The following is a 24,823-nucleotide window of genomic DNA, read 5'->3' as shown; positions in this document are numbered from 1 at the left end:
CCCCCCAGTTCTTTTTTTCTTTTTTAACTAACCTGGGTCAAGTCAATCATTGCCCATCTCTCTCGTCCCCACGTACCGTATTAGTATACTAGTCCTCGATTTTGGTCTTTGTACTGCCTTGTGTTTGTCCCCTCTGAACATCATCCTGTTATGTTGGTTCATCTCCCTCATTTTGTCAGGGTCACTTTGAAGAATTCTATTCCTGGTTTCTGAGGTGTCAGCAACCCCACCCAACTGTCACACTTGATGAGCAGACTCCTGGTTCAGTCCTTCAAGTCACTGAGAATAATACGATACCATAATGCTAACTCTGTCGAGCCCATTGAATCTGTCCCCCAGGGTTGACAGGGAGCCACTGATGACCATCCTGGAGAGGAATGCTCCAAGAGCCCCAGTGACTTCTCCAATTTTAATTCATAGACCAGGAAACCAGTATCTCTGGGGAGGAGAGGGCCCCTGCTCTGTCAGTCACCCAAGGCCGGGGAGTCCACATATCTGATGCTGCACTGGATTCAGACACGAAAAAGAATTTCAGCACGTTAGAGGGCAGACCTCCTCCCAGCCCCCAGTCCAGGACGAGGGCAGGGCGGTGGCAATGGTGGCAGTGGCAGAGGCAGCGGCGGGTGGTGGCGGCGGCAGCAGAGTGGCGCAGTGAAGAAGGAAGTGTTTTTTTTTGATGTTTCATTAGGAGGCCCGAGGTGCTGAGAGAAGGCTTCAGCTGCAGGAACCCAGAGCGTTGGGGGGGGGGGGTAGGGGGGTGGGGACTGCAACCTGATTAAGATTGGAGAGGCCTTCGTGAAGGGGGCCGGTAGTGTGCTGCCCAGACTTGTATCAGCTTAAAGGCACAGGATGCAGAGGGAGGCGCCCTGCCAGGAGGTCTGTTGGGCAAGGCCTGTGCAAGGGAGGCAGGTTGGGAGTGCTAACTGGATTTTTTATTTTTATATCAAGACACTGTGTTTAAAATTTTTACAAAGGACAAACTCCGTGGGTTTCCGTTAGTGTTTTAAGAACTTTTCTTTAAAAAAAAAAAAAAAGCCAACAACAACAAAAAACACCACCTTTTTGAAAGAGAAATGACAGACACAAAAGAGACTCTGTAAAGAAAATGGGGCGAATTTCTGATAGCATTACCCCAAGGGCAGAGGCAGAACCCAGATTGTACCCAGGGCACCGATAATCACATGGCCTCCACGAAACCTCCTTCACCAAATTTGCAGTCCCCTGCCTGGTCTAGCTAGGCTGATGCTCCTGGCCTCTGGGGGACGCAGGTCACCCTGTGGTCTCTGCAGCCCTCCGCAGAGATACAGAGGTGGCTGGCAAGTTGCCCCCTAAGGCCCTCCAACCCCATCCAGTGAGAGTCCCTTGCTCCTTCTCCCCATGGTTTTGCTGGAACCTGTTTCTTTCTTGGGGGCCATGTTCCTTGGTCGGATTGTGTGAGCACTGGGAGTTCCAGAGCCAGAGAGACCTGGGCCTGGAGCCCTCCCTTCCGGAGCTTCTTTGCACCCATCGGTTGGAGAAGCACTTGTTCCAAAATTTTTTTTAAAAATCAACAAAAACAAGACCCAGAAAAAAGACCAAGTCTGGGGGAGAAAGAGCTACTCTGCTCTTTAAAGCTCCCAAGTCTGGAGTTGGTCGGTGGTGCAGTTCCAAGAGAGGTGGAAGGCGAGCACCAAGGGGGTGTCCAGCTGGTGCTTCAGGCTCCCCAGTAGTGTCTGTGGTCAGGCTCGGGGAGCCGGCTTCAGCTGCTGTTCCACGGGTCCTCAGTTCCCCAAGGACTCGTTTGCGTCCCCACTTGAAGGGTTTGTTCAGGTTTACTTCCTTATTTGTGTTGTTGCACATGCGGGTGCGTGCCCACATCTGTCTATGTTTGTGCAGGTGGGTCTGCTGTCGGGTGTGGGTGCGTGCGTATACATATATGTCTGTGTGTGTGTGTGTGTGTGTGTGTGTGTGTGCGTGTGTGTGTGTGTTCGTGGATCCGGGAGGGACAGAGCTGGGATATATGCTGTGCTCTGGGCTGCAGCTATACCCGGGTGGTGGAGTGTGAGTGGGGCAGCCCGGTACTGTTGAACCCTGCGGCAAAGGTGTTATAGGGGTGCAATGTCTGCAGCCCCACCAGGGAGTTGGGGATCATAGTGATAGTGTTGGGGGTCATGAGTGGGATGTCATCAGGGGAGCGTCGCAGGGTCAGCGTGTAGTCGGGCAGTGCAGTGAGGCGCAGGGTGTCATGGGGGGGACCCGCCTCACACTCGTGGTGGGTGGGGCCCAGCTGCAGTGCTGCCAGCTCCTCCTCGGGAGCAGCTCCCAATTCAGGAGCCCCGGCTCCCCTCTGAGGGCTGGGCTGCCGCAGGGGCTCCTGACGCCGCTTGTCCTTCCGATAGTAGAGGGCAGCGAAGGCCAGGACATTAAGGAAGAGGAGGGAGGCCCCCACGGCGATGGTGACGCTTAATTCAGTGGAGTAGTCACGAGGGTTCTCCACCAGGAGCGGCCCTGCATCCTGGTCCCCGTTCCAGGACCCTTGGGCATTCTCATTGCTGTAGGCAGGTGAGATGGCTGGTCGTTTGGTGCTCCAGGTCTTGCCATTGGGCCTGCGGGTGATGTGGGAGCTGTGGGTGGTATCCGGGGGTGGCACTTTGGTGGTTGTGGACGTGTAGTGGAACATGTCATGCAGGTTGTATAGGTGGGGCACCAGGTGTTTCCAAAAGGCCACCTTAGTGGCACGGTAATGATCGCGGACCCTTGGCTTCAGGCCGATGTGAAGGTAGAGCTGGTCTCGGGGATTGTATTTGGACCAGGCCACTTCCTCAAAGCGGTTGGCCTTGGTGTGAATGAACTTGGTGTCCTGGGGGACCGGCTTGTTGGGATCCCTGAAATACCACATGGAAATCTGGGGTCACCACTCTACCTAGACAAGGAAAGGGTCCAGGATTCTTCCTCTCACACCCAGCCCTAAACCCCTTTCCCAGTCCAAAATGTCCCACCATTTCCATCTTTTTCAGGGTCCTTCCCTCTGTCCATACCCCTGTTTGTCCCCAGGCCTTGAACTCCTATTGCCCGTGACATCATGGAAACCATTTCATCCTTCCCTACGCCCATCCTGTGAGATCAACCTATAGGACGCTTCTTCTTCTCACAAGCTACAGAGCACCCATCAATCTTTTCAGCTGCCCAATTTTTCTGAGAGCCCTTTAAAAGCTCTTTCTGAATGTACTTTATTCCCACTTCACATGGCCTCCGACCATCTAACCTTGAATCCCATAGTTCTGCCAGTAACTCTCACTCCTTCTCAATCCTAATGCTGAGTTCTGAGCCTCAACAAAATTTTTTTACTTTTTTTTTTTTTTTTTTTTCGCGGTACGCGGGCCTCTCACTGTTGTGGCCTCTCCCGTTGCGGAGCACAGGCTCCGGACGCGCAGGCTCAGCGGCCATGGCTCACAGGCCCAGCCGCTCCGCGGCACGTGGGATCCTCCCGGACCGGGGCACGAACCCGTGTCCCCTGCATCGGCAGGCGGACTCTCAACCACTGCGCCACCAGGGAAACCCAACAAAATTTTTAAGGGAAGGAAATGGCATGAAAGACTAGAAAGGGGGACGTAGGAAGAGGGATGAAGGGGTCACCAATCAAGATTTGGGGACTGTCTTAGGAAGGGAGATGATGGAAGAGGTTTGGATAGAGGAGCAGAGGGGAGGGCATGCTGGGGTCCCAAAGAAGAACCCCCAGTTTCTCCTTACCCGGTCTTGGCAAAGTTGGTCCAGTAGGTCATGACGACAGCACTGAGCATAACGTCATTCTTGGAGAAGTTGCAGGGGAAAAGGTCAGTGGGGCCTACCATAGGGACACCGAAAACGTAGGGTACTTCATCCCCATGAGCCGCGTCTGACCAAGCAGGCTTCATGAGGCTCTGGCAGTGATGGTAGAAGGCGTAGAAGTAGGTAGGCGAGCCGTAGCGGGCGTGCAGATCAGCTGTCACCACCGAGGGCTCCACCCACTGGTGGTCAGTGAAGAGTGCCACCAGTGTTTTACGGCGGGTCTCAGGATTGTCACGGTCTGCCCAGTCTGTGTACATGAACTTGATGGTCTCCCGCAGGGTGTCCTTACCCTCAGGATAGCCATACAGATTGTCCACAAAGTTGGAGACTGAGTAGTCAAAGTCAGTGCCAGAGACACCATCTTCAGGGTCCACCACCCCTTCCACAAACTTGAGCCCCTCACCCTGGTTGACACCTAGCATGATGTCATAGTTGAGGAACTCGCCCTGTTCCATGAGAATCTCTGGGTCATCAGGAATGACATCACCGTCAATCACGGGGCCAAAGGCCACATGGTAGCGGGCAGGCTGGATGTCCTGCTCTACCAGCTCCTTGGCACTCTTTTGCCGAAGACAGTCCACCATGTCGACGGTGTCTAGCACGTTACAGCCTACCTTGTCTGCCAGCAGGCTGGTGTACTTCACTGGTTGGTAGTTCACAGCCCAGCTGGACAGAGCAGAACCACTTTGGATGATGGCCCTCTGGAAAAGCCCTATAGAAAATAAGCAGCACCAGGTCAGATCTGTCGTGTCTCTCACAGCTTAAGCCTCCCTTGCTTGTCCCTGAGGGACAGATCGAACACCTCCTCATTCCTTTGTTACTGAGGCTGCCCTCTGGGTTGAATGGACTGCAAAGGACGAGTAACCCTTTCGGCTGGAATGATGGGTTAGGACCAGAGGAGGGGTTGTTGGGCTCCTTTCCTGACTGATCCCCTGCCTGCTTCTTGCTTCCTTGTTCTGGGTGATGGTTGGTAACTTGGGGGTTAAGGAAACGCCAGGAAGAATTAACCCCTTGGGTCCCAGACATCAGCTTCCTTATGCTCCCTCTCTTTATCTCTCCTTGTCTTCCCCTCTTGCTTCCTGCCCAGCTGGGCCCAGCTCTGTGCCAGCACACCACCAGGGAGCTGGCGCTTCCACCACAAAGGGGTCTTTTTCATGAGAGATGAGAAATGCAGACAGGAGAGAGCCTCACATTCTGGGAGTTTAGGGAAAGATTCCCAAGGGCAAAGGCCCTATGGTCTGAAAGTCTCCAGGGAACGTGCCCTCCCAGGCTGTAACCTCCACAGACACTTTCCTTTTCCTGAAGCTACTGATGCCTCAGATCCAAATTTCCCCCTAGGTGAGAGGGAACCAGTCCCCCAAACTCAAAAAGTAGATGATTCTTCCCCCCTAGGGGAAAAAGGTATCATTCTCTCTCTGGCCCCAACATTCCCAAGTAAGGGAGAACCTGGCCCTCGGGTGCACAGTTCTGTTCCTCTAAGAGAAAGGGAGTTTACGGGACTTCCCTGGTGGTCCAGTGGTTAAGACTCCATGCTCCCAATGCAGGGGCCACGGGTTCGATCCCTGGTCAGGGAACTAAGATCCTACATGCCGCATGGTGCAGCCAAAAAGAGAGAGAGAGAGAGAGAGAGAGAGAGAGAGAGAGAGAGAGAAAGGGAGTTTGCATGGGTGAAAAAGAGAGGGAGAGAAATATAGATGAGTACTTAAGTGAGCCTCACTTTTTGAAAGATTATTCTCCATTAATCAGTTACAGAAAAACAGAGAGAATAAATCTTTTTTTTAGATTTTTTTAAAAAAAAGTCTTTATTGAATTTGTTACAATATTGCTTCTGTTTTCTGTTTTGGTTTTTTGGCCAGGAGGGCCAAAGATGTGGGATCTTAGCTCCTGGACCAGGGATCGAACCTGCACCCCATACACTGGAAGGCAAAGTCTTAACCTCTGGATCACCAGGGAAGTCCCAAGAGAATAAATCTTAAAAGCACCCAGGTCTCCAGGGACACAGGCCCCCTATGAGACAGAGAATAGCAGCACACCAAGAAAGGCCTTCTCCTCCCAGGGAAATAGTCCCTAATCAGAGGAGGCACCGTTCCTCTTTCCAAACAGAGGCACCCTCACAACTAGTCACTTCACCCTCCTTGGTGGAAAAAAGGAATTCCCGTTCCTGTACTGTCACCTAGAAACATATTCTAAAGGAGGGATGTACATCCAACATTCCCTACATCCCACCTTAGTCTCCCCTCATGGAGTCCCTGGAGGGATAGAGACAGAATTTCTAGGTCAGAGAAGGTGATTTTTCTCCTTCAGAAAGACAGGCCTTCTTCAAAGAGAGACTGCAAGTCTTTCTGTTAGAATATCACTAACTCATAAGGTTGATTTCAGTAATAAACCCTGTCCTCTCTTACGGCCTTCCTTATCTCAGAGAAGGACACTTATTTTGGGAAGATCTCTTCTTTGTGAGAAGCTCATCTTTGCCTCTCAGAGGTAGAGAGGGCTCTTATAGTCCAGAGGTGAAGAGAATGAAGAGAACACTTCCTGCTGAGCAAAAAAAAGGCCCTATTTGGCCCCCTTGGAAGGGTCACTGGCAGGGGGACCCACAGCAAGGAGAGAGGTTTCCCTTCGGGCTAAAAATGAAAGTCTCCCTTAGAGGGGGCTGTACAGCCCGGGGGTGGGAGAGGTCTGGTCTGGAGTCTGATAAGAGCTCGACATCCCTCAGGCAAAGCCCACCCGCAGGTTTGTAATCCTCACTTCCGTCCCATCTCTGCCCCCCCACCCCCCACCCCCCACCCCCGTCAAGGGCAGTTCCCGTCTTGCACAGACTTGTTCTTCAGCGAGAAAGGCAGAGAATGTCTCTTACACCTAAAAACTAATTTCCACTCTAGAGCTCTACCCGAAGTCATGTGTCCTTCCCACACGGAAAGATTCCCCCCCCCCACCCCCGCCCAAAAAGAGCCCTTGTCCTTCAGAGAGAGACATTCTACTCCCACGCTCCTCAATAAGACTCCCACATCAGGAGAACATTCCTTTCTCAAGATGTAAATGGGATTCTCTCCTTCCCTCTCTCACAGTGGGAGAATTACATCGTCCCCTCGAGAAACATTTCCCTTCCACTTCTCCCCAAAGGGACACCGAGCTGGCAGGTGAGGGCTGCTGACTCCCCTGGATGCTCCTGGGACATGGAATTGGGTACCCTGGAGCCTGGAGGGACTGGGGCTCAGGGTCGGCGGCCAGCACTTGTCTAGTTCCTGTTTCGTTCCAAGAGCTACTCACCCTCAGAGTGATGCGACAGCGTGAGGAGGCTGACACAGGACGCGCCAATGCCCGAGCCAAAGACGGTGATACGGCGGGGATCACCACCGAAGAAGGCGATATTCTCGCTCACCCAGCGGAGGGCCTGGATTTGGTCAAGGAGCCCATAGTTGCCCTTGGCAGCCTGATCGCCAGTGCTCAGGAAACCTGGATTCAACAAAGGGCACGAGGACAGTGAAGGTGGAGGGATGGAGGATTTGGATGACGGTGACAGTTGGGGGCATGAGGACGGAGGATGAGCATGCAGCGCAGCTCTTTCCACCCAGCTAGCGTTAACCATTGCTCCTTTCTGCAAGGACCAGCGCCGTCACTATAGGAAGGATCGGCTTCCTACCTCCCACCCATTCTCCAGTTTGGAAGGTGAGGTCTCCAAACCGTTCAAAAGGGATGCCTCCAGCTGGGAGACTTAAACTGCAGGAACTGCAAATGACCAGGACCCAGCATCCTCTGCCCTGATGTACCAGCCAGGACATTACCCTAGCACCTGGCAAGGTAGAGTGGAAAGAGCAGGGACCCTGGAGTCAGTTTGGTTTGAGTTCTTGCTCTACCGCTTACTGGCCATGTAGCTTTAGGCAAGTTATTGAGAATCTCTGGGCTCTAGTTTCCTCTTCTGTAAAATGGGGATAAAATACTTCAAAGGGCTGTAACAAGGATAAAATGAACATAAGCATCTCGAATATGATCAGCACATTACACATCTATAGTTACTTCTCGTTCCCCATCCTCCTCTCTCTGGAGGAAGTGAAGATCCCAAGAGGCTACAATTCCTAAGCCTTCCTTGCCCCTCCTGTCCAAGTTCATCCATTTCCACTTCCTTCCAGGGTCTCGGATGCCCCGTTCTCTTCATTCTCATGGCAGGTCCTCACTTCCCCCTCCTCCAAGACCTAATGAATCGGAAACTCTGGGGATGGGGCCCAGCAATCCGTGTGTTTAACAAGCTCTCCAGGTAATTCTCATGCCTGCTAAAGTTGGAAAACCACTGGGTTAGACCATCTTTTTCCTCTAGTGGAGAAACGGGGAAGTCAGTGCAGTGCGGTTACCACAGAAACAGGTCTTCCTGCCCACCCACTGGGATTTGCTGCTGAGGAGACATGTCACCATGGAGACTACCTTCCCACCCACCTGCTGGGATTTGCTGCTGTGGAGACTTGTTGCCATGGCAACTACCTTCCCGCCCACCTGCTGGCTATCCCACAGAGATGTCCTATATTCCCCCCCACCCTGCTTCCATTTTAGTCTGATCTTGCTGCTTCATTTTTTCTCTCTTCCCTGATCCTTAGTCTCCTTGGAAGGCTCTATCTTCTCCTGCCCTAGGCTTTTAGAAAGGTTCTTTGCAAGTGGGTAGCTGTGGTGCTCCTACACATTGGAAACCTATACCTGGGTGAGTATTTTTTGACCCCACAGTTAAAAGGTCATTTGTAACCCCTGGGATCAACTTTGTGGGAGGCCATGTTTGAGGAGGCTCCCTCAGCTCACAGAGAGTTCTCTGACGGTCCTGGTAGTCCACGGGCAGAAGCTGACCTTAAACAGACTCAGGCAGGCACAAGACCCCATCACTGTCTTTCTTGAGTCCTTTTGTTTCTAGTTTCTGTAAAAGAGCTCATTTCACCCTCTTCAAGTGTGTTATTAATTTACCTTTGGTGCAATTAAGTATGTAAAGTACTTAGTTATTCCTTCCAGGACCTAGTCACAAGCCCTCTTTAGCCCCAGGTTCCCGATGAGGAAATGAGAAGGAATTAGAGAAAGCCTGAATGAGGATGAACGGAGGAGCTCTTGTTCCTCTAGACAAGAGAACCAGCTTCTCCTTTGCCTGGCTCGTTCACAAGCTGAAGTTGCTCCTGCAAGTCTTAAAGTATGCTGACCAAGATCCATCCCAGCTGTCCAAGCCTTGCGACCCTCCAGCAAAAATCACTATGTGTTTCTCTTAGCCTGCCTGTCCTCTCTCCCTCCTCTCTCCTTCCCCCGTTTTCTCTCTCCCTTTTCTCTTATTTTCGCAATAGCAGACTTGGCTTCAGTCTTTGCCAAAGTATCGTTCAGTGAAATGTGTCAAATACGTCTGTCCTAACCAGCATGAAGAGCCTGCATTTGGATGCAGTAGATTTCTCCAACATGTACCAATTTCCTGGGTTGGAAACAAAGGTCTGAAAGGGCTGGGTGGAGGATTTGACCATCACTCTCTGCTCCCTCAGATCCCACAAACCTCAGGATAAGAGGCACTGAAGCCTGTGGATGACGTCATGCCAACCATCCTACTACAAGCGCCCTGCTTGAAGTGCTCTATCCAACAGGCTCAGGCGGATGATACAGAAAACGTCGCCGACCACAAGCACGCAAAAACCTGTCAGTCTGGGAGAGCGATCACTCGCTACTAGCTCCCCAGTAACTCAGTCACCCACAGAAACCATGTGAGAATGAGGGCTGAAACACCAAACTCCATAAACTGTTAGAGCAAATCTGAGCCAGTCTCCCTGGGCCCAAGTTTATACTGCAGTGCATGGTAAGCTGCTTGTCAACAGAAGACAGGGGAATCTGGCACATTGTATCAAAACCAGGTATCTGTGCCACCCAACGCTTGACATTTATCAGGTTTTCAGTTTGCCTGAAGGGTACCTGAGCAAGAATGTAGGATTAAATTCTGAAACCCAGAATAAAACTCGGCAAGCCCCTACTTCCTCAGCCCCAGGGATATCCACGTCCTGTATCCTGCTGGGGTCCCTTTCTTTTGTTGGTCTCAAGCCCAGTGGGGGCTTCTCCGATTATAGCTACCCCTCTGCCTTGGATGGGATCCATGGAATAGCCTGTGACATTCTCCAAATACATGAATCACCAAGATGTCTAAAGAAGCACCTTGGAGGAAACCGTCTGCTTGGGCTCAGGGCTCAGAGAAGCTGATGGGAGGGAGGGTGAATGAATGCATATAACTGAGGTCCAAAACTGGCCACCTGTTCTGGGATGTTTTGGGAAACAAAACAACAAAGCCTCAGCTCTACAGCAAAATCCCCAAGATTCGGAGACAGACCCGTGTTCTAAATCTGGCGCCAAGAGACAAAAACATCTTGAATGTACCCAGAATCCAATCAGCGGCTTATTGATTACATTTGTGTTCCAGAGCAGGCACTAAAGGGTACACAGGAAGTGGTGGGGAACTTCTGGCCAAATCTCAGTTTATGGCTCCTTCTGAGGTTTGGGTAATATTAGTTTGATCATTAACTATTTAAGCTCAAAGAATAAAAATCCTACCCCGAGATGTGCTGTTCTGGTTACCCAAATGAGAGGAGGTTATAAGGTGGTGGTGGTGGGGCCTTTTAACCTGAATTTCGTGGATGAGTTTCAGTGGGATCCATGAAATAATTTCTGTAAGTGTGTGTGTGTGTGTGTGCGCGCGCACGTGCGCGCCCACACATGCATTTTTTGGGGGAAGAGTCCATAGCTTTCATCAGAACTTCAAAGGGGTCCAAGACTCCCCAGAAGGTTAAGAACTTCTGATATACAAGCTTAAAGATTAGAGCAATTGAAGGGTTGTGAAGTAATCAGCAAATCAGGATATCGTAGGGAGCGCTCGCCAGCAATAATAGCCTTCCGTGAAGCCCACAGCTCCCAACTGACACTTCAAATCTTGAGTCTCTCCTCTGTCTCCTTTCCGCCTCCTTTCTGTGTGTCACTCTTATCCTCTTTTCTCTTTCCCGTCCTTTCCTTCTCTTCCTTATTTTCTCCTCTCTTCTCCCCCGATGCTCCACTCTCTCTTTTCTTTCATTCCTACCTGGTCCGATCATTTGGAACTGAAGCATATTCTTAGTATTCTCCGTGCTTTCCATTGATCCTTAGAGACTGGAGCTTTGTGTTGATAATTTTTAAAAGCAACCGAGTTGAATATTTCCTGTCACCCTCATTTAGAAAATAAAGTAACACAGTTACTTCTGGCCTTCAACTACCATGCACTTGTGCCTGTGTATCTGTGTGTGATTACGTTTGTATACGCATTACTCTTCAGGAACTATGCAGCCCAAGCATGTGGGTTTGCAGCCACCTTCATGGTACCATTTTTCCTATCAGAGACTCAGATCCCCTTTCTCAACAGGACAGAACAGCTTACAGAACAGAGCCTTGCCATGATGTCTGTGGCAACTCAGAGAGACAGAGGAACAGTGGCAGAACCATGAAACCCAAAGCCCACTAGACTGTGGAGAGGCCAGGGAGACGCCCTGCATATGTCACACCCAGCATCCAGATGCCGCTGAAGGGAACGCAGGCTCCACTTTTTTCTGGGAATATCATTTCTCTCATCTGAACCCCCAAAAGGTGTCTTGCTATCCCACGTAGTATTAAGGGGAAGTCAAGAGAAGATTGCCTTTCCGTGTACGTGGATGCACCCAGAAGTGAAACGCAGCTCTGCAGCCTCTGGGATGCCAACTGCCAAAGCCACATACTCAAAAGCAAATTAAAATAGGGTCCTGTCAGCCAGCAAGCCCTGGAGTAAGCCGTGCCTAATTGCTCGTTCAGCACCCAGGCCTGCAGACCTGAGAAACAGCCCAGACACCCACTGGGACTCAGGACTCCAGCCTTCCGGGCAGGAAGTTGGCTTCTTTGTGCCACTCCAGGGCTATGGGGCCGCGCGTGCCCTCAGAGGCCTGGGCGAGCATCCGAAAGGGAGCAAGGCCGTGTGTGCTTGGTCGCCCTCAAGACCTTGGCCGCAGTTAGGCATTAACAGTTACCAAGGGAGGCACAGGGTAGAGGGGCAGCGTAAATCACCAAAATAAGCATGTGGGTGACAGAGTATGTGTGGGGAAGGGGATATGGGTGTGTATCAGGAGGTATTTGGGAAGTAAGTGTGTGTGTGTGGGAGGAAGATGGTGTAATGGGTGGGAGTGTATGGGGATGTATGTGTGGAGAGAGTAGAATAAATGTGCAATGTATGTATGTGGGATATGTAAGTGTGGGGTGTGCATGAGTGTGTATGCGTGTATGGATATGGATGACCAGGTGTGGGGATATGGATGCGTGTATATTCGTGGGGTAGGAATATGTAATATGTATGTATTGGACATATATATGCCAGATGTGTATAGGAAGAGTGTGTGTGTGTGTATGTGATATGGGTACGTGTGTCGGGGCCTGTGGGTGTGTGTATAAGGGGGGATGTGTAAGCGTAGTGCATGGGATGTGTACGTAGATGTGGAAGCAGGGATATGAGGGGTACGTGCGTAGTATCTGTGTACTATGGGCTGGGGAGGTGTGGACGTGCAGGTATGGCTCCCACATGTGTAGGGAGGGGAACGCTGGTTCGTGTTTGTGTAGGGAAGGTGAGGGACATACGTGTGTGTGTGGCTGTTGGAGGAGAGGTGGAAGTGGGGTGTGTAGGGGGACGTGGATCTGCCCGTGTATGTGTGGAAGGAACATTTGTGTACATTTAAGGTATATATGTGTGGGGCTTGTGCGCGGATGTGGACGTGCAGGGTGTGGGTCTTTGTGTAGAGTGTATTATGGGGGTAGAGGAAAGCGTGAGCGTGGGGGCACTTGTGGTGTATGTGGGCACAGATGTGGATACAGCGATGCGGAGGGAGAGATACATGGGAACGTGTGTGTGTGTGTGTGTGTGTGTGTGTGTGTGTGTGTGTGTGTGTGTACGCGTCCATGGAAGGTGAGAGAAATCTGTGTAGATGTGCGGTGTGGATGTGGAGTGTAGAGAGGCATCTGGGTATGTGGATATGTGCATCAGGGAGACTGTATGTGTGCAGTGTGTATGGAGTGGTGGGGGAATGTGCATATATGTGAGGGGGTCTGTAGATGTAGATGTTGGGGTCTGTGTGTGTATGCGTATGTATGTGTGCTTGGGGGGGTGAGCGAGAAATAGATGCATGCTGGTGGGTGTGGGCAGCGTGGACGGTGGACATGTGAGGGGACGTGGGTGTGTGGATATGTGATTGGCTAGAAGGAGTATCTGTGCATGTGTGGGGTGTTCAGGGATGTGGGGTGGGTGGGTCGGGATGAGGATAGGACACCAGAAAATGAATCGACTCTACAAAACTCAGCCAGGCAAAAGTCTGGAACCAGAGACCTGGCTGGAGACCTAAGAGAAGGTGTGAAGTTTGAATTGAGTTTCCAGTGGCATCTCAACATTCCAGGAACGGGCCTAGGGACGCTGTGGGGAAGCCCCGGGCAGTTGGGTAGGGGCTATGGGATAACAACATTGTGGCCATGGTCATTAGCACCAGCTAGAGAACCAAGGCGGCCTGTTCTCAGCTCCTCAGCTTTCTTTCCTCCCTCCTTGAGAACCCAGGCTTCCTTCTAGGCACCCAGCAGGGAACCATACCTAGCACTCCAACCCGATAGTTGAGGGTGATGACGATGACGTTGCCATAACTGGCCAGGACGCTGCCGTCAATCATGTTGCCTGTCCCTTCCATGTAAGAGCCTCCATGGATGTAGACCATGACAGGCTTAGCGCCACTGTCCCGGATGTCTGCAAGGAGAAGGGGTGAGACACAGGCTGGGTAGGCTGCCCTTCCTCCCCCACCCCCGCCAGCCCTGGGTGGGGGGGGTGTGGGCAGCAAAGCTATCCCAGGTGCCAGGACACCACCACCATCTCTGAGGGCAGGACTCATGGGGCTGTTCAGCCCGGAGCTTGAGCATCAGCCAGAGAAAGTTGGACATTGGTGATGTTTTTAAAGACTCTGGTTTCAAGTGCCTCCCAGTAGAAGGCAGCCAGGCGTTCCTGATACAGCTATGTCTACAGAGGCCATGGCTGGGCCCTGGGGGACAGGGGGAGGGAGGAAGAGAAAGGGCAGGTCCCTTAGCTGGATCAGTGAGTCCCTGCCCCGGGCACCCAGGAGTCCTGGGACCTGACATGGCTTTAGAGAGCAGGGGCTGGGGAGCCCTGAAACCCCCAGGACTAGACCAGTTACATGGAAATACGGCCATTGGCAGCAGCTGGCCCCCCAGTGCAGACAGAGACAAGAGGGGCGGGAATAGGGGGCGGCACAGGAAGAGAACAAGGGAGAATGTGGGGACAGGGGAGTGAATGGCAGAGATGGGGTGTGTGTGTTGTGGCGGGGAGAACCTCACTGACATGGTTTCTCAGCCATGTGCTCGTTTACCCCATTCTCCCCGGGCATCAGGCAGACTTAACTGGAAACACTGGGGATGGGGAAGAGGTGGGGGCAGGACTAAGGATGAGAGAGCCTGCCCCCAGGCAGCTTTAAGATGAAGATGGAGCCTCCGCAGAGGCCACTCAACGAGAGACCTTTAAGCGGCTGCTCCCAAGACCCGAGCAGTGCGGCGACAGGGCTGGGCGGCCACGAGAAGGCTCCCAGCCTGATCACCTCGACCTGAAGCCTCTCGGCCTGTGAGCTGGACCACACTCTGCCGCACCGGCACAGCCCTACCAGCCACCAGTGGGCCCCCCTGAGCTGTGTGGCCCCCAGGCCAGGTCTGGGGCGTGGAGGTAGAAGGGAATGCTCTCTGCTGCCAGCAAACACAACCTGTTTTCCTGAGGAGGAAGGAAGACTGGTTCAACCGTCACCCAAGGATCTTATGCCATCCACTGACCGGGCTGTGGCGTCCTGGCCTCAGCCCGGTGCTTTGGCCCAGTCCTTGTGGCCCTGTCCTGAACCTAATACAGCCCCTGGCCCTGAGGCCATCTCTCTCTTTCTGGGTGAAGGCCAAGGAGGTTCTAGGTGGCGCTGTTCCCCAGGCCCTGTGGTTGTCACTGCCTCACTCCTCAGTTCAGCATCCTGATGGGCCCCTCCTCCAGGAGCCAGCCTCCCCGCAGAAACACAGGGGCTCCTCGCCATTCCGTTTCCTCTGTGCCTCTCCTCGCCCCCGCCCCCCTCAGTCCTGCTTTCTCTCCACTCTCGCTGCTGCTCAGTAGGGGCAGGTGCCCGTGAACCACAGAAGATGGGGGAGGAAGCTGTCTCTGGGCAGTGGGGACCGGGGCGAGGAGGATGCCCTCCTCATGGCTCTGCTCGTGGTGCCCTGTTCCTGCCAGCCGTGTCCATCACCCTGGAACTCCCAGTGGCCGACCAGGCCAAAGATGGATGAACAGCCCAACGGCCTCATACAGGAACAGAAACACACCAACGGACGGACAGACAGACAGACGGGGCTTCTCCCCATCGAGAGGGGGAGGGGCTCTGTGCCATGCACCAGCCGCCACGCCCTGCAGCCCCCAAATACCTTCATCTTCATCCCCGTCATTATCCGCTAAGTCCTCGCCCTGTTTCTTAGCGCCGGATCCTGGGGACCAGACACGGGGAGACACAACAGCACAGAACAGAGAACAAAACAGAGAGAGAATTCAAAAACAGCATGACTGCAGTGTGGCCCAGCAAGCCAGCTCTGGGCCTGGGCCCAGGACAGGCAGGAGGGATGGCAAGAACTGAGGGAATGGGTGGGCTGAGGCCCAGACCTTCATCAGGATGACAGTGTTGCAAGGCCCCTGCTGTGCTGGCCTCCCTGCGCCTCTCTGTCCCCAACAGCCTGTCTCAACCAACCACCTTCCCGGTTAGGAAGGAGGTAGCAGCAGGTGGGCCAGGGCACAGAGCCAGAGACCCACTCAGGGGAAGGACTTCTCCTGGGTGGAAGGGGCTGCACGTGTGTACACAGGCAGGCTGAGCTGGAGAGCAGAGGCAGGCACCAAAGGTGAGAGGCGGCATCGCCAGCACGTGTAGATACGGATATGAGCTGTTAAGGCAGAGCCAGGGACCCCAGCCCTGAGCTATTCGGGCCCAGTGGGCAGGCTCCAGCTGGGCCTCAGCTGACCCTGATTCCCACAGGAGAAAATGGGAGATGAAGCTTTCCCTCCGGTCTTCCTCACTGGGGCCTGCTCTGGGTAATGGCAAATGGGGTTCCTGCCCACAGGAACCAGGCCTGAGAGCAGCAAGCATTGCTCTGAGATTGAAAGAGAGCCAGAGAGGGAGGGAGGGAGAGAAGGAAGGGGAAAAGGAGAAAAGGGACATGAGAGAGAGAGAAATAGAGAGAGGGGGAGAGAGAGAGAAAAAAACAGAGATAGGAATAATGGTAGCAGCTCCTACCATGTACCGAATAGTTACCATGTGCCAGACACTCTACTTCTGCCTTACTGTCTGATCCTTACACCCCACTGAGGGAGGGACTATCTTTATTCCTGTTTCACTGATGGGGAAACTGAGGTTCAGAGAGGCAAAGTGACTTGCTTAAGGTTGCACAGCTAGGAAGTGCTAGAGGTGAGATCCAAACCCAGGTCTGCTCGATTCCAAAGCCCATGGTCTTTCCACTGCACCATGCCACCTTTCTGGGACGGGGGGAAAGGGAAGGGAAAAAATAAGTCAGGAAAGAGGTGGAGCATGGGGTGGGGTGGAGGGGAGGGGAGGGAAGGGAAGGAGAGAAAAGAAGAGACCCGAGGAGAGAAGAGAGACGTTTAGGGCCTGGGTGAGCTATCCCCAATTCTCCTTCTCATTCTAAGGAGATGAGAAGTTCATCATGAGAACGGCTTTGAGAAAGAGAACCCACCGCCTGGGTGCTTGTCAGTGTGTAGAAACGGAGGTCATTCTGTTGGCACCCCAGGGCTTATCCTCTTGTCTAAGACGTCAGATACTCTCGGCCTGGAGGCAGCAAATAGCACTCTTTCTCAGCTGGTCTGGGTTCCCTTACAGCTGTTAATCACAACAGGAGCCGCCCTCCAATTACAAAATGGCTTTTCAACCAGGGCAAGAGCCCAGCCTGAGGGGCAGAAACTGCCTCCGGCTTCCCGAACCTCCCGTGGCTCCTACCGTCTTAACACCTGACGAGGACGACGGTGCTTGCCCTCAGAAACCCTGTGGGACATGGGGCGTCATCACCCACACAGCAGACAGCCCCCCCGAACGGCAAGGAATCACCCATCCCTAAACATGAATTCCCTCCAACTTGATGGGGGTGGAGGTTGGGGGACAGGGCCTATCTTCCCCAAGAAATCCTTCGCTTCCCCTGGACCCCGACTTAGAAGATGCATCCCGTTTGCCCCCCTCTGGGAATGTCCCTGGGTTGCTGCCTTGTCCCAGCCTCCTCCTTACAGATGCCTTTGCTCCCTCAGCACTCGCTGAGCAACTCCTTGCTGCCACGCCTGTCCCCCACCCCCGGGCCAGCTCGACCACCGTCCCCCAGCCCAACACTGTGCTGTGGCAGGAGCACAGCCAGGCCAGCCCTGCCTGCCCTGCACACATCACAACCCTAACCACCTCTGGGGACGGGTCTCCCCCGAGAGGCAGACTTTTTAAGTCTGTTCCAAATGGCCAACAGGCCCTGGATAGGGAACTCATTTGAGCAGCTAAATGACCAGATGCCCTCTCCCACGCTGTCTGGAACCCACTTCCCAGCTCGGCCTGTGGGGCTTAGCTAAACCAGCTGAGTTTCAATGCTAGGCTAGGAGTTTCCTCAGAGTAGCGATCAGGTCTTCAGTTATTTCTAAATCTTTCCTCCACCTCGTATCCCTCCACATCTCAACAGCACCTAGCACGTGACCTTGCCCATAGTCAACAATCACGATTGGTAAGTGTTTGAACTTGACTGGAGCGTCCAGTTGGCTCTCTAGCCAAACTCTCAGGACTGGACTGGACTGGACTGCCCTAGGCTCTTACTGGTGCCCTGGGGGATCATTGCTCCTAGGAAATGGTTAATGTCATCGCCTCCCCCTCCGCCACCCTGCACCCAAGTAAGCAAGTAACTAGTAGCAGCAGGTTTAAGAGACCCTCTTCCTGAAATCATTTATACGTTAATGGAATGTTAAGACCAGAATAGTCCCCTACCACCTTCAGATGCAGAAACAGAGGTTCTCAAAGGAAAAGACTTGTCTAAGGTTTCACTGTGAGTTAGCAGCAGAGCTGGGACTCGGTCAGGCTTGTGGCTCCCAGACCCATACTCTTTCTGCGGCACCGCAATGCGTCTTCATTCGTGCAAAAACATGTTTACTGATTGCCTTCTGAGTGTGAGGTCCTGGGCTGGGTGTGGGGAGGTGGTGTAACGCTTATCCCCAGGGCAGCAGACCTCACTCAAAGCTTCAGTGAGCATCAAAAGTGCAACAGGCAGATCGCCGGGCTCTGCCCGCAGAGACTCTTACTTAGTAGGGGGCACTCAGTCCCAGGAATCCTAACGACCCCACTTGGGGGAACCCCGCCCTATGATTTCAAAGGAAAACAAACTCCAAGCTTGCCAAAGGGTTGTAGGGACCAGGCTGTGCTTTTCCACTTGTTCCTTAGTCTTACTGTTTCCAATTCGGTTCAACCCATCCACATTTCACCATTTGTTTCAGAGTAGGGGAGGTGGGAAGGACCAGATGGGAGTTGCCTCGCATGCTACAGTGGAAAGAACACGGCCCTGAGGGTCAAGAGACCCAGGTTATGGTCCAGGCCCTGCCACAGACCAGCGACGGGGCCCTGAGCAGCAGCAAGTCACTCCCCTGGGCCTGTTTCCTCATCTGTAAAATTGGGATACCAATTCCTGCCTCATAAGCTTCCACAGAAGTGGGGGGGGGGGGATTTTCTGAGGTAAGTATGCAAGCGCTTTGCAGAAAACATAAAGTGGTATTTGAACAGGAAGAATTATTACACAGGTGGAGGGCGACAAATTCCTCCCAGAAGGAGGGTCAGTTTGCAATTCGGGATCTCGTGCCTCCTTCAGAGTGCACAGTTCCTGGAGACCCCCAAGGTCTGCCACCAGGCTAGCCCGGGTCACTCAGCTAGGCCCTGGCCAGAGGTGGTGGGCAGGGGTGGGGGTGGGTGGGCAGGGCTGCTACACTTGGCTACAGTTTGGCCTAAGCTCCACGGCTGGAGAGTTGACTCTCGACTTTCAATCCGGGAAAGAGCACGGAAGGATGAGCTGGTGGCTCCCTCACCAGGCAAAGGTCAGAGCCTCTGGCTCCATCTTGGCGGCTTAGAGTTTCTCCTGAGGTGTCCCAGAGGGAACCACTGGCTCTGTCTTTGGCACACACTTTAGGGTGGACTTTGGGGCTGGGAAGGTTGGAAGAAATGGGGTTGCTGCTTCTGCTCTGGACCTGCCTTAGGCCACCAGAGCCTCCCTGAAGAGCAGCCGGGGCCCTCGGACGAGATGGAGCTTATGCTTGCTCACCGACCGCCCCCTGAGCCTGGGCTACTTGAAGGAAGGCTGGGTCCTCGGGGGCAAGGGCAGGTGGGCAGGCAGCCCTCCCTCTCTCTCTCTCTCCCTCCCCGCCGGCTCGCTACCTACCTCCTTTCCTACAAATTTTCTTGTTGGGCTTTCGGGCGCATTCCTTGGAAATCCGCTTTACTGTAAAATGAATAAAAAACTAAAAAATAACAGGAGGCCTCTGCCCAGGGGCATGCACCCGCACCCCCCCCCAGGCCCCAAGAGCTGCTCTGCAGGCGGCACGTGGCAGAGAGCCTGTCCCACCATCTCCTTGCTTCTGTCACTTACCTTAGTGTGACCCCCGCGGGAGGAGGCATCAGCTAGTGAAAGAGGAGGCACCTAAGCACTGCCCACCAGGCTTGCCCCCTGCCCCCCTCACACACCCAGTTCCCTTGGCCACACACACCTACCACCTCTCCGAGCAGGTGGAATGGCAACAGGGGGGCCCGGTGGCGCCAGCATCCTCCCGCGGGCAGCTGCCAGCAGTGACCCATACTCCCCCAGGGAACCCCCATCCAGCACCTGGCCCTAGACCTGTCAAAGCCCTCAGGCCTGGCCAGGCCCCTCCTGGTAACAGTGTCACTCACACATGGGAGCTCAGACAATGCTGGGAGAGGAAAGAACAGGGAGGAGGAAGGGAGAGGCCAAGCAGAGTGATGGTTAGAAGCATTTTCACAGACAGACAGATGCATGCAGCAGGGCACACCACCACATGCCAGCCACAAACACAGCGGGGCGGGTGGGAGGCAAGGAGGGCACAGTGCCTGGCCGCACTCACCATCCTCCGTGGGCACATAGACGTTCAGGTAGAGGCAGTCTTCGTTGGGCTCCTGAATGTAAGTAGCGACGATATCCAAGTTGGCCGTGAACCAGACAGGGAGCATGACTTCGGGCACAGCTGTGTGGATGTTCTGGGGGCACACTGGGGGAAAGTGTGTGGCGTTCCGGATGCCCGACCAGGATGGGGGTGGTTCAGGGGGCAGGAAACGTTTCTCGCCGATGGGGGGGGCTGCGTAGGGCACCCCAAGGTATTGGTCCACAGGCCCCAGGATCTCACTGGGCAATGGTACCCGGGCACCCCTTAGCTTCCCAAAGTGAGTATTGACTGTGGGTGCCGGGGCCTGGGTACTGGCCCTCAGCACCAAGCTCAGGAACCACAGGGTGAGGCACAGGCTCCGGCCAACTGTGGGCTTGGGGCTCAGGGACAGCGAGGGCAGGCCAAGCCGCAGCCACATGTTCCGGGCCGGGGGACTGGCAGGAAAGGCAGACTCCGGGGTCACAGCATCAGCCCAGTAGGCAGCCCCTTCATGGCCACACTGACTTGAACCTCAAAACTGAGCTCTCGAGGGACACCTACAGGTGCCCGGCAACGTAGAGAGCAGGTCTTCTGAGCACCACAGCTTCAGAAAGGGGACTCCCTCAGGGCCAGACAGGCCTGTGGAAAGAGGGAAGTATGCGTCATCCAAGATGGTCGCGGAGGGCTATGGAGTGGGTCTTTGGGGCCCTGCTGCGCTTGGGCTACTCTCCTACAGTTAGGAGAGGTTTCCTATGCCCGGGGTTCCAGGGACCCTCAGACGATCTCCACTGCCAGTCAGAGCCATTTGCTGTGTCCGGGCCATGGTTGGAAAAGCCAAGGGGGTCGACAGATTGACAGTTGTTGCCACTGCAAGTTGCCAGTCCCCGACTTCAACTCCTCAGCCAATGGAGCTCATCAGGGTCAGCTGGAACCAGAGTAGCATATGGTAGCAGGCGATGGGAGAACAGGAAATGGAGCTGGGCACGCTGCGTGGACACTGAGCTCCTAGCCCCCCAAGACCCATGACCCCACACAGGGACCTCAACCTCAGGAGACGGTAGGATTGTGAACCTCACTCCGGGACTAAGGCAGAAGAAGGGAACACAGTAGATAGGCAAAGGGGCCCCCAGAGAGACCCCGTCTCCCTCTGGCAGGGCAGGGGGCAGGACAGCCATTCACCAGAGTCCCCAGACCCTCCTGTACATTTCTCAAAGCCCTCACTGCTCCCACATCCTTAAGCCTTGGTCCTTTCTGTCAGCTATCTCTAATTCACATGGGGTGCCAGAGACTGAGGCAGAAAGCGTTCTGCCTAGCACCCTAGGCATTGTTGATGCTCAGCCAGTGTAAAATAAACAGCAGAGTGCGGGGGACACACGCTCAGAGACTCATAGAAATAAACTCACAAACACTCAAAGAGGGAGTGAGAGAGCAAGCCAGGACCACAGACACCGTGATGTTCACTCACAGAGACATACATTCCAAACCCACAGAGATCGCCTCATATAGTCTCACATTCTGAGACAGAGAGCTTCACAGAGCCAGAGACTCACAGAGAGGTACATTCAGAGACACACGCAGAGACTTACTGAAACATAATCACACACACATCGCATAGGTAAATATCCAGAGACACATGCAGCATAATGGTGACACATAGGTGGAGACAGGAACAGAAACAGCAACACACTCGAGGCACACAGGCCTTCTGACAAAACAGTTGTACAGTCAACATATATACACAGGCACACACAGACACTTCCAGATGGACACACACACACACAATTTAGTTTCCCCCTATTTCTCCCGCCTTCCAAGATTGTGGGCCTGCTCCTTTAAGAACTGGCTGAAGGGGTGGGGGGAGGGAGATTGGGAACGCCCGGCAATCGCCGCCGAGAGAGGGGAATGAGAATGTGTGTGTGTGTGTGTGTGTGTGTGTGTGTGTGTGTGTGAGAGAGAGAGAGAGAGAGAGAGAGAGAGAGAGAGAGAGAGAGGGAGAGGGAGAGAGAGGGAAAGAGAAAAAGAAGGAGGAGGAGGAGGGAGGGCGGGCAAAGCGACTAAAGGGGTGGGGGCTCAGAGGAAAAGGGGAGCAAAGTATGGGTGGTTAGATCCCAGACGCTGCCCAGAATGCACCCGGGTGGAGGGGAGGAGGGGACGGGGAAGGAAGAGGTAAGAGTAGGGAGGTGGGGCAGGAGGGAGTGTGAGTGTGTGTGTGTGTGTGTGTGTGTGTGTGTGTGTGTGTGTGTGTGTGTGTATTGGGGGGGATAGTCCGCAGCTGAGTTCACACAATCCCCCCATTCACTGTCTCCATGGCAACTCCGGGGCACAGACCGCTCATTCACACGGCTTCCCCGCCAGCAACCCCCCCAACACACATCATTAACCCCCTCGGTGCCGCCCCTCCCCGCAAATTCCATTAACCCTTTAGGGATGCCTCCCTCTCCAGTAACCCTTCAGCACCAAATGCCATTCTCCTTTGAGTCAATTTCCTGCAGCCCCTCCCCCCGTGAACACCTAGACAAATCGACCGACCCCCAAACGCCCTTTGTACCCTAGGACCCACTGTGAGTCTTCAAGGCCAAGATCTCCATCCTGGTCCAACTTGCAATTTGGGAGAAGACAAGGGGAGGCGGCAATGCCGGGGATTAGAATGGCATCTGGGGGTACTTTCTGGGCTGGAGCAGTATTGGGCTAGGGGCATGGGCATTGTGCAGGAATGGACTGGTGTCAAGAACTGCAGTATTGGGGGCTATGCGGGTTCGGAATGGTATTGGGGGACGGAGCTGCATTGGAATGGGGGAGGATAGGATAAAGGCCTCCATTGGGGGGGGGCTGCAGAGAGTGGGGGAGGGAGCCTGGCTGTGAGATGCTATGATGGAAGAGAGATGGGGCTGCACTGCGGGGGAGGGGGGACTGGCAATGTACTATACAGGAATGGGGCTGGGGGCCTTCAGGAGGGATATTTTGATGAGCATGCGGGCCGGGCTGTGGAAATAGAGGGACCACGGGCGGGAGGATGATAAGGGTGCGGGATTCAGGGAGGAGGTGGAGGAGAAAAGCAGGGGAGGATTGGGGGGTCAGGGGTGCTGATGGAGAACGTGGGGTTGAGATGGATGGGGAGCACTGGCTGGGAAGTGGAGCACCCCAGGATTGGGGGGGGGATAGGATCAGGGCAAGGTATGGGCAGCTAGAGGATGAGAGACCGGGGCAGGCGGCCTCACCTGTTCCCCGGGCTGTTGCGAGCGACTGAACCGGGCCACGGACCACCCATATCGCCTCCAGGCCAAGGGCTCCGCACCCGAATCCCCGAGATCTGCTCTCCGGCAGCCTGGCTGCTGTGCCCGCGCACCGAGGGGGCGCGCTGCGCGTGCCCGGACACGGGGGGGCGCGGTCCCTGCCATTAACTCCTTTTGTGCCAGAGATGGCTCAAGTCCTGGGGCATGGCCCAATTCCTCCCAGGCTCAAGCACGCTCTCCTCAAGCTCTCTCCCCACACTCTCTCTCTCACACCCCTCAAGTCACAGTCAGGTGATCTTCCGGGGCAGCTAGTCCAAACTTAACCTGCAAAGCTTGAGACCTTGAAACAAAGGGAGAAACTGAGGCACTGCCTGCAGGAGTCCCCAGTCACACTCCACGAAGACCCACCTCCACCTCACTTGGCATCCCTCACCTCTCCTCAGCACCAGCACCACTCAAGCAGCAACCAGGAGGTGTGGGAGGGGGAGGGGCACTTTGCCCTCATCCTGTCACTTTCCCAAAGGTCAATGCTGTTCCTTTCTGCTGGGGCATGTCACACTCCGGCTGTCAGCGTGCCAGTTGTCGGACCATTTCAGTCTCTCTCCTCCAGATCTGGCTGTCTTTGTGTCTTGTGTTTCTGTGTGTGGTGCACCTGTCCAGTTTCAGTAGCCCCCCACCCCAAGCCCCTCTGAGTGTCCCTTATCCCAGCAAAGCCTCTACCCCTATAGCGCCTCAGAATGTTTCTGTCAGGATAGGACAGGGCAGAAGAAAGCTTTAATCATGTTCAACTTTACCCTGTCGGGGAGTTCCACTCCTTGTGTACACAACTCTTAAAACTTGGTAAGTCCCATCTGAGCAAGGGCTTCATGGACCTCAAAGAGGGAATTTTTTTTTTTTTTTTGTAACTTGGGTATCGACTGGTGCTCCTGGTTTTACCAGCACACTTGACACTTCCCAGTAATAGAGTGCAACTACGACCTGGAGGGTATCCTGAAGTTGTCAGATCATCTGGTATCACCCACCCATGAGGCTGGGGCTAGCCCTCTTCCAGCTCCAGCCTGGGCATACCAGAAGACTCCATGGTAGTAAACCAGTTGGCTCTACTGGATAGCCTTAGATCTAGGGCCCCAAACCTGAAGGCAAGGGGGCTGAGAATGGCCCCACTGCAGTTCCAAACGTGACCCTGGAGCAACAGTTTTGAGTTTTCTCTACTGTAAAATGGGAGTGAGCAGGTCACACTGGGTAACTGCCAAGGTGGGTCGTGTGAAAACAAGCAGTTCCAGCAACAGAGCAGAGAGAGAAAAGGGTGCTTCCTTCTGCTGGTTTCTCTTCCTCCTAGAACCATACTGTCCTTCCACCACCTATGTGGTGGCGACACTTGCCAATGGAGGGCAATGTTTCATCCCAGAAATGTGACTCAGGGAAGTTCTCTATCTAGGATATCACTTGGCACGTTAGGGGGACCACAGAAGGTGGCAAAAAGGGTAAGCAGTGTCTGTCACCCCCCACCCCGAAGCTTGTTCAAGACCCAGCATGTGGGATGGGTGGAAGGAGAATCAGGTTCCAG

At 54.0% G+C, this 24,823-nt stretch overlaps 1 protein-coding gene across 3 annotated transcripts; it reads right to left on the bottom strand.

The window, feature by feature from the left end:
- Positions 1–995: 995 nt before the first annotated feature.
- Positions 996–23,336, bottom strand: NLGN3 (neuroligin 3). 3 transcript variants are annotated; one of them, XM_065901415.1, is made up of 7 exons: positions 20,006–20,462; positions 19,309–19,368; positions 15,286–15,345; positions 13,424–13,573; positions 7,075–7,260; positions 3,730–4,519; positions 2,021–2,864 (listed from the first exon to the last, which is right to left on the bottom strand). In XM_065901415.1, the coding sequence occupies exons 1-7, from the start codon at positions 20,460–20,462 to the stop codon at positions 2,021–2,023; spliced, it is 2,547 nt and encodes an 848-aa protein (XP_065757487.1). The 3 variants fall into 3 exon arrangements, with proteins under 3 accessions (XP_065757490.1, XP_065757487.1, XP_065757488.1); XM_065901418.1 differs by lacking the exons at positions 15,286–15,345; positions 19,309–19,368 and adding an exon at positions 23,242–23,336 and having other exon boundaries at positions 996–2,864; positions 20,006–20,662; XM_065901416.1 differs by lacking the exon at positions 19,309–19,368.
- Between the last annotated feature and the right edge of the window lie 1,487 nt (positions 23,337–24,823).

The sequence above is a fragment of the Phocoena phocoena genome, chromosome X, assembly GCF_963924675.1.
Source record: "Phocoena phocoena chromosome X, mPhoPho1.1, whole genome shotgun sequence".
Classification (NCBI taxonomy): domain Eukaryota; kingdom Metazoa; phylum Chordata; class Mammalia; order Artiodactyla; family Phocoenidae; genus Phocoena; species Phocoena phocoena.
This window is presented reverse-complemented; position numbering and strand designations above follow the sequence as displayed.

Bases quoted from the DNA above. Each gene is read 5' to 3' on its own strand.
- NLGN3 (XM_065901415.1), bottom strand. From the start codon at position 20,462: ATGTGGCTGCGGCTTGGCCTGCCCTCGCTGTCCCTGAGCCCCAAGCCC. The intron at 13,574-15,285 runs GTATTTGGGGGC...TTCTCCTTGCAG, and splicing joins TGACGGGGATGAAGATGAAG to ACATCCGGGACAGTGGCGCT. The intron at 4,520-7,074 runs GTGAGTAGCTCT...TATTTTCTATAG, and splicing joins GCTGTCGCATCACTCTGAGG to GGCTTTTCCAGAGGGCCATC.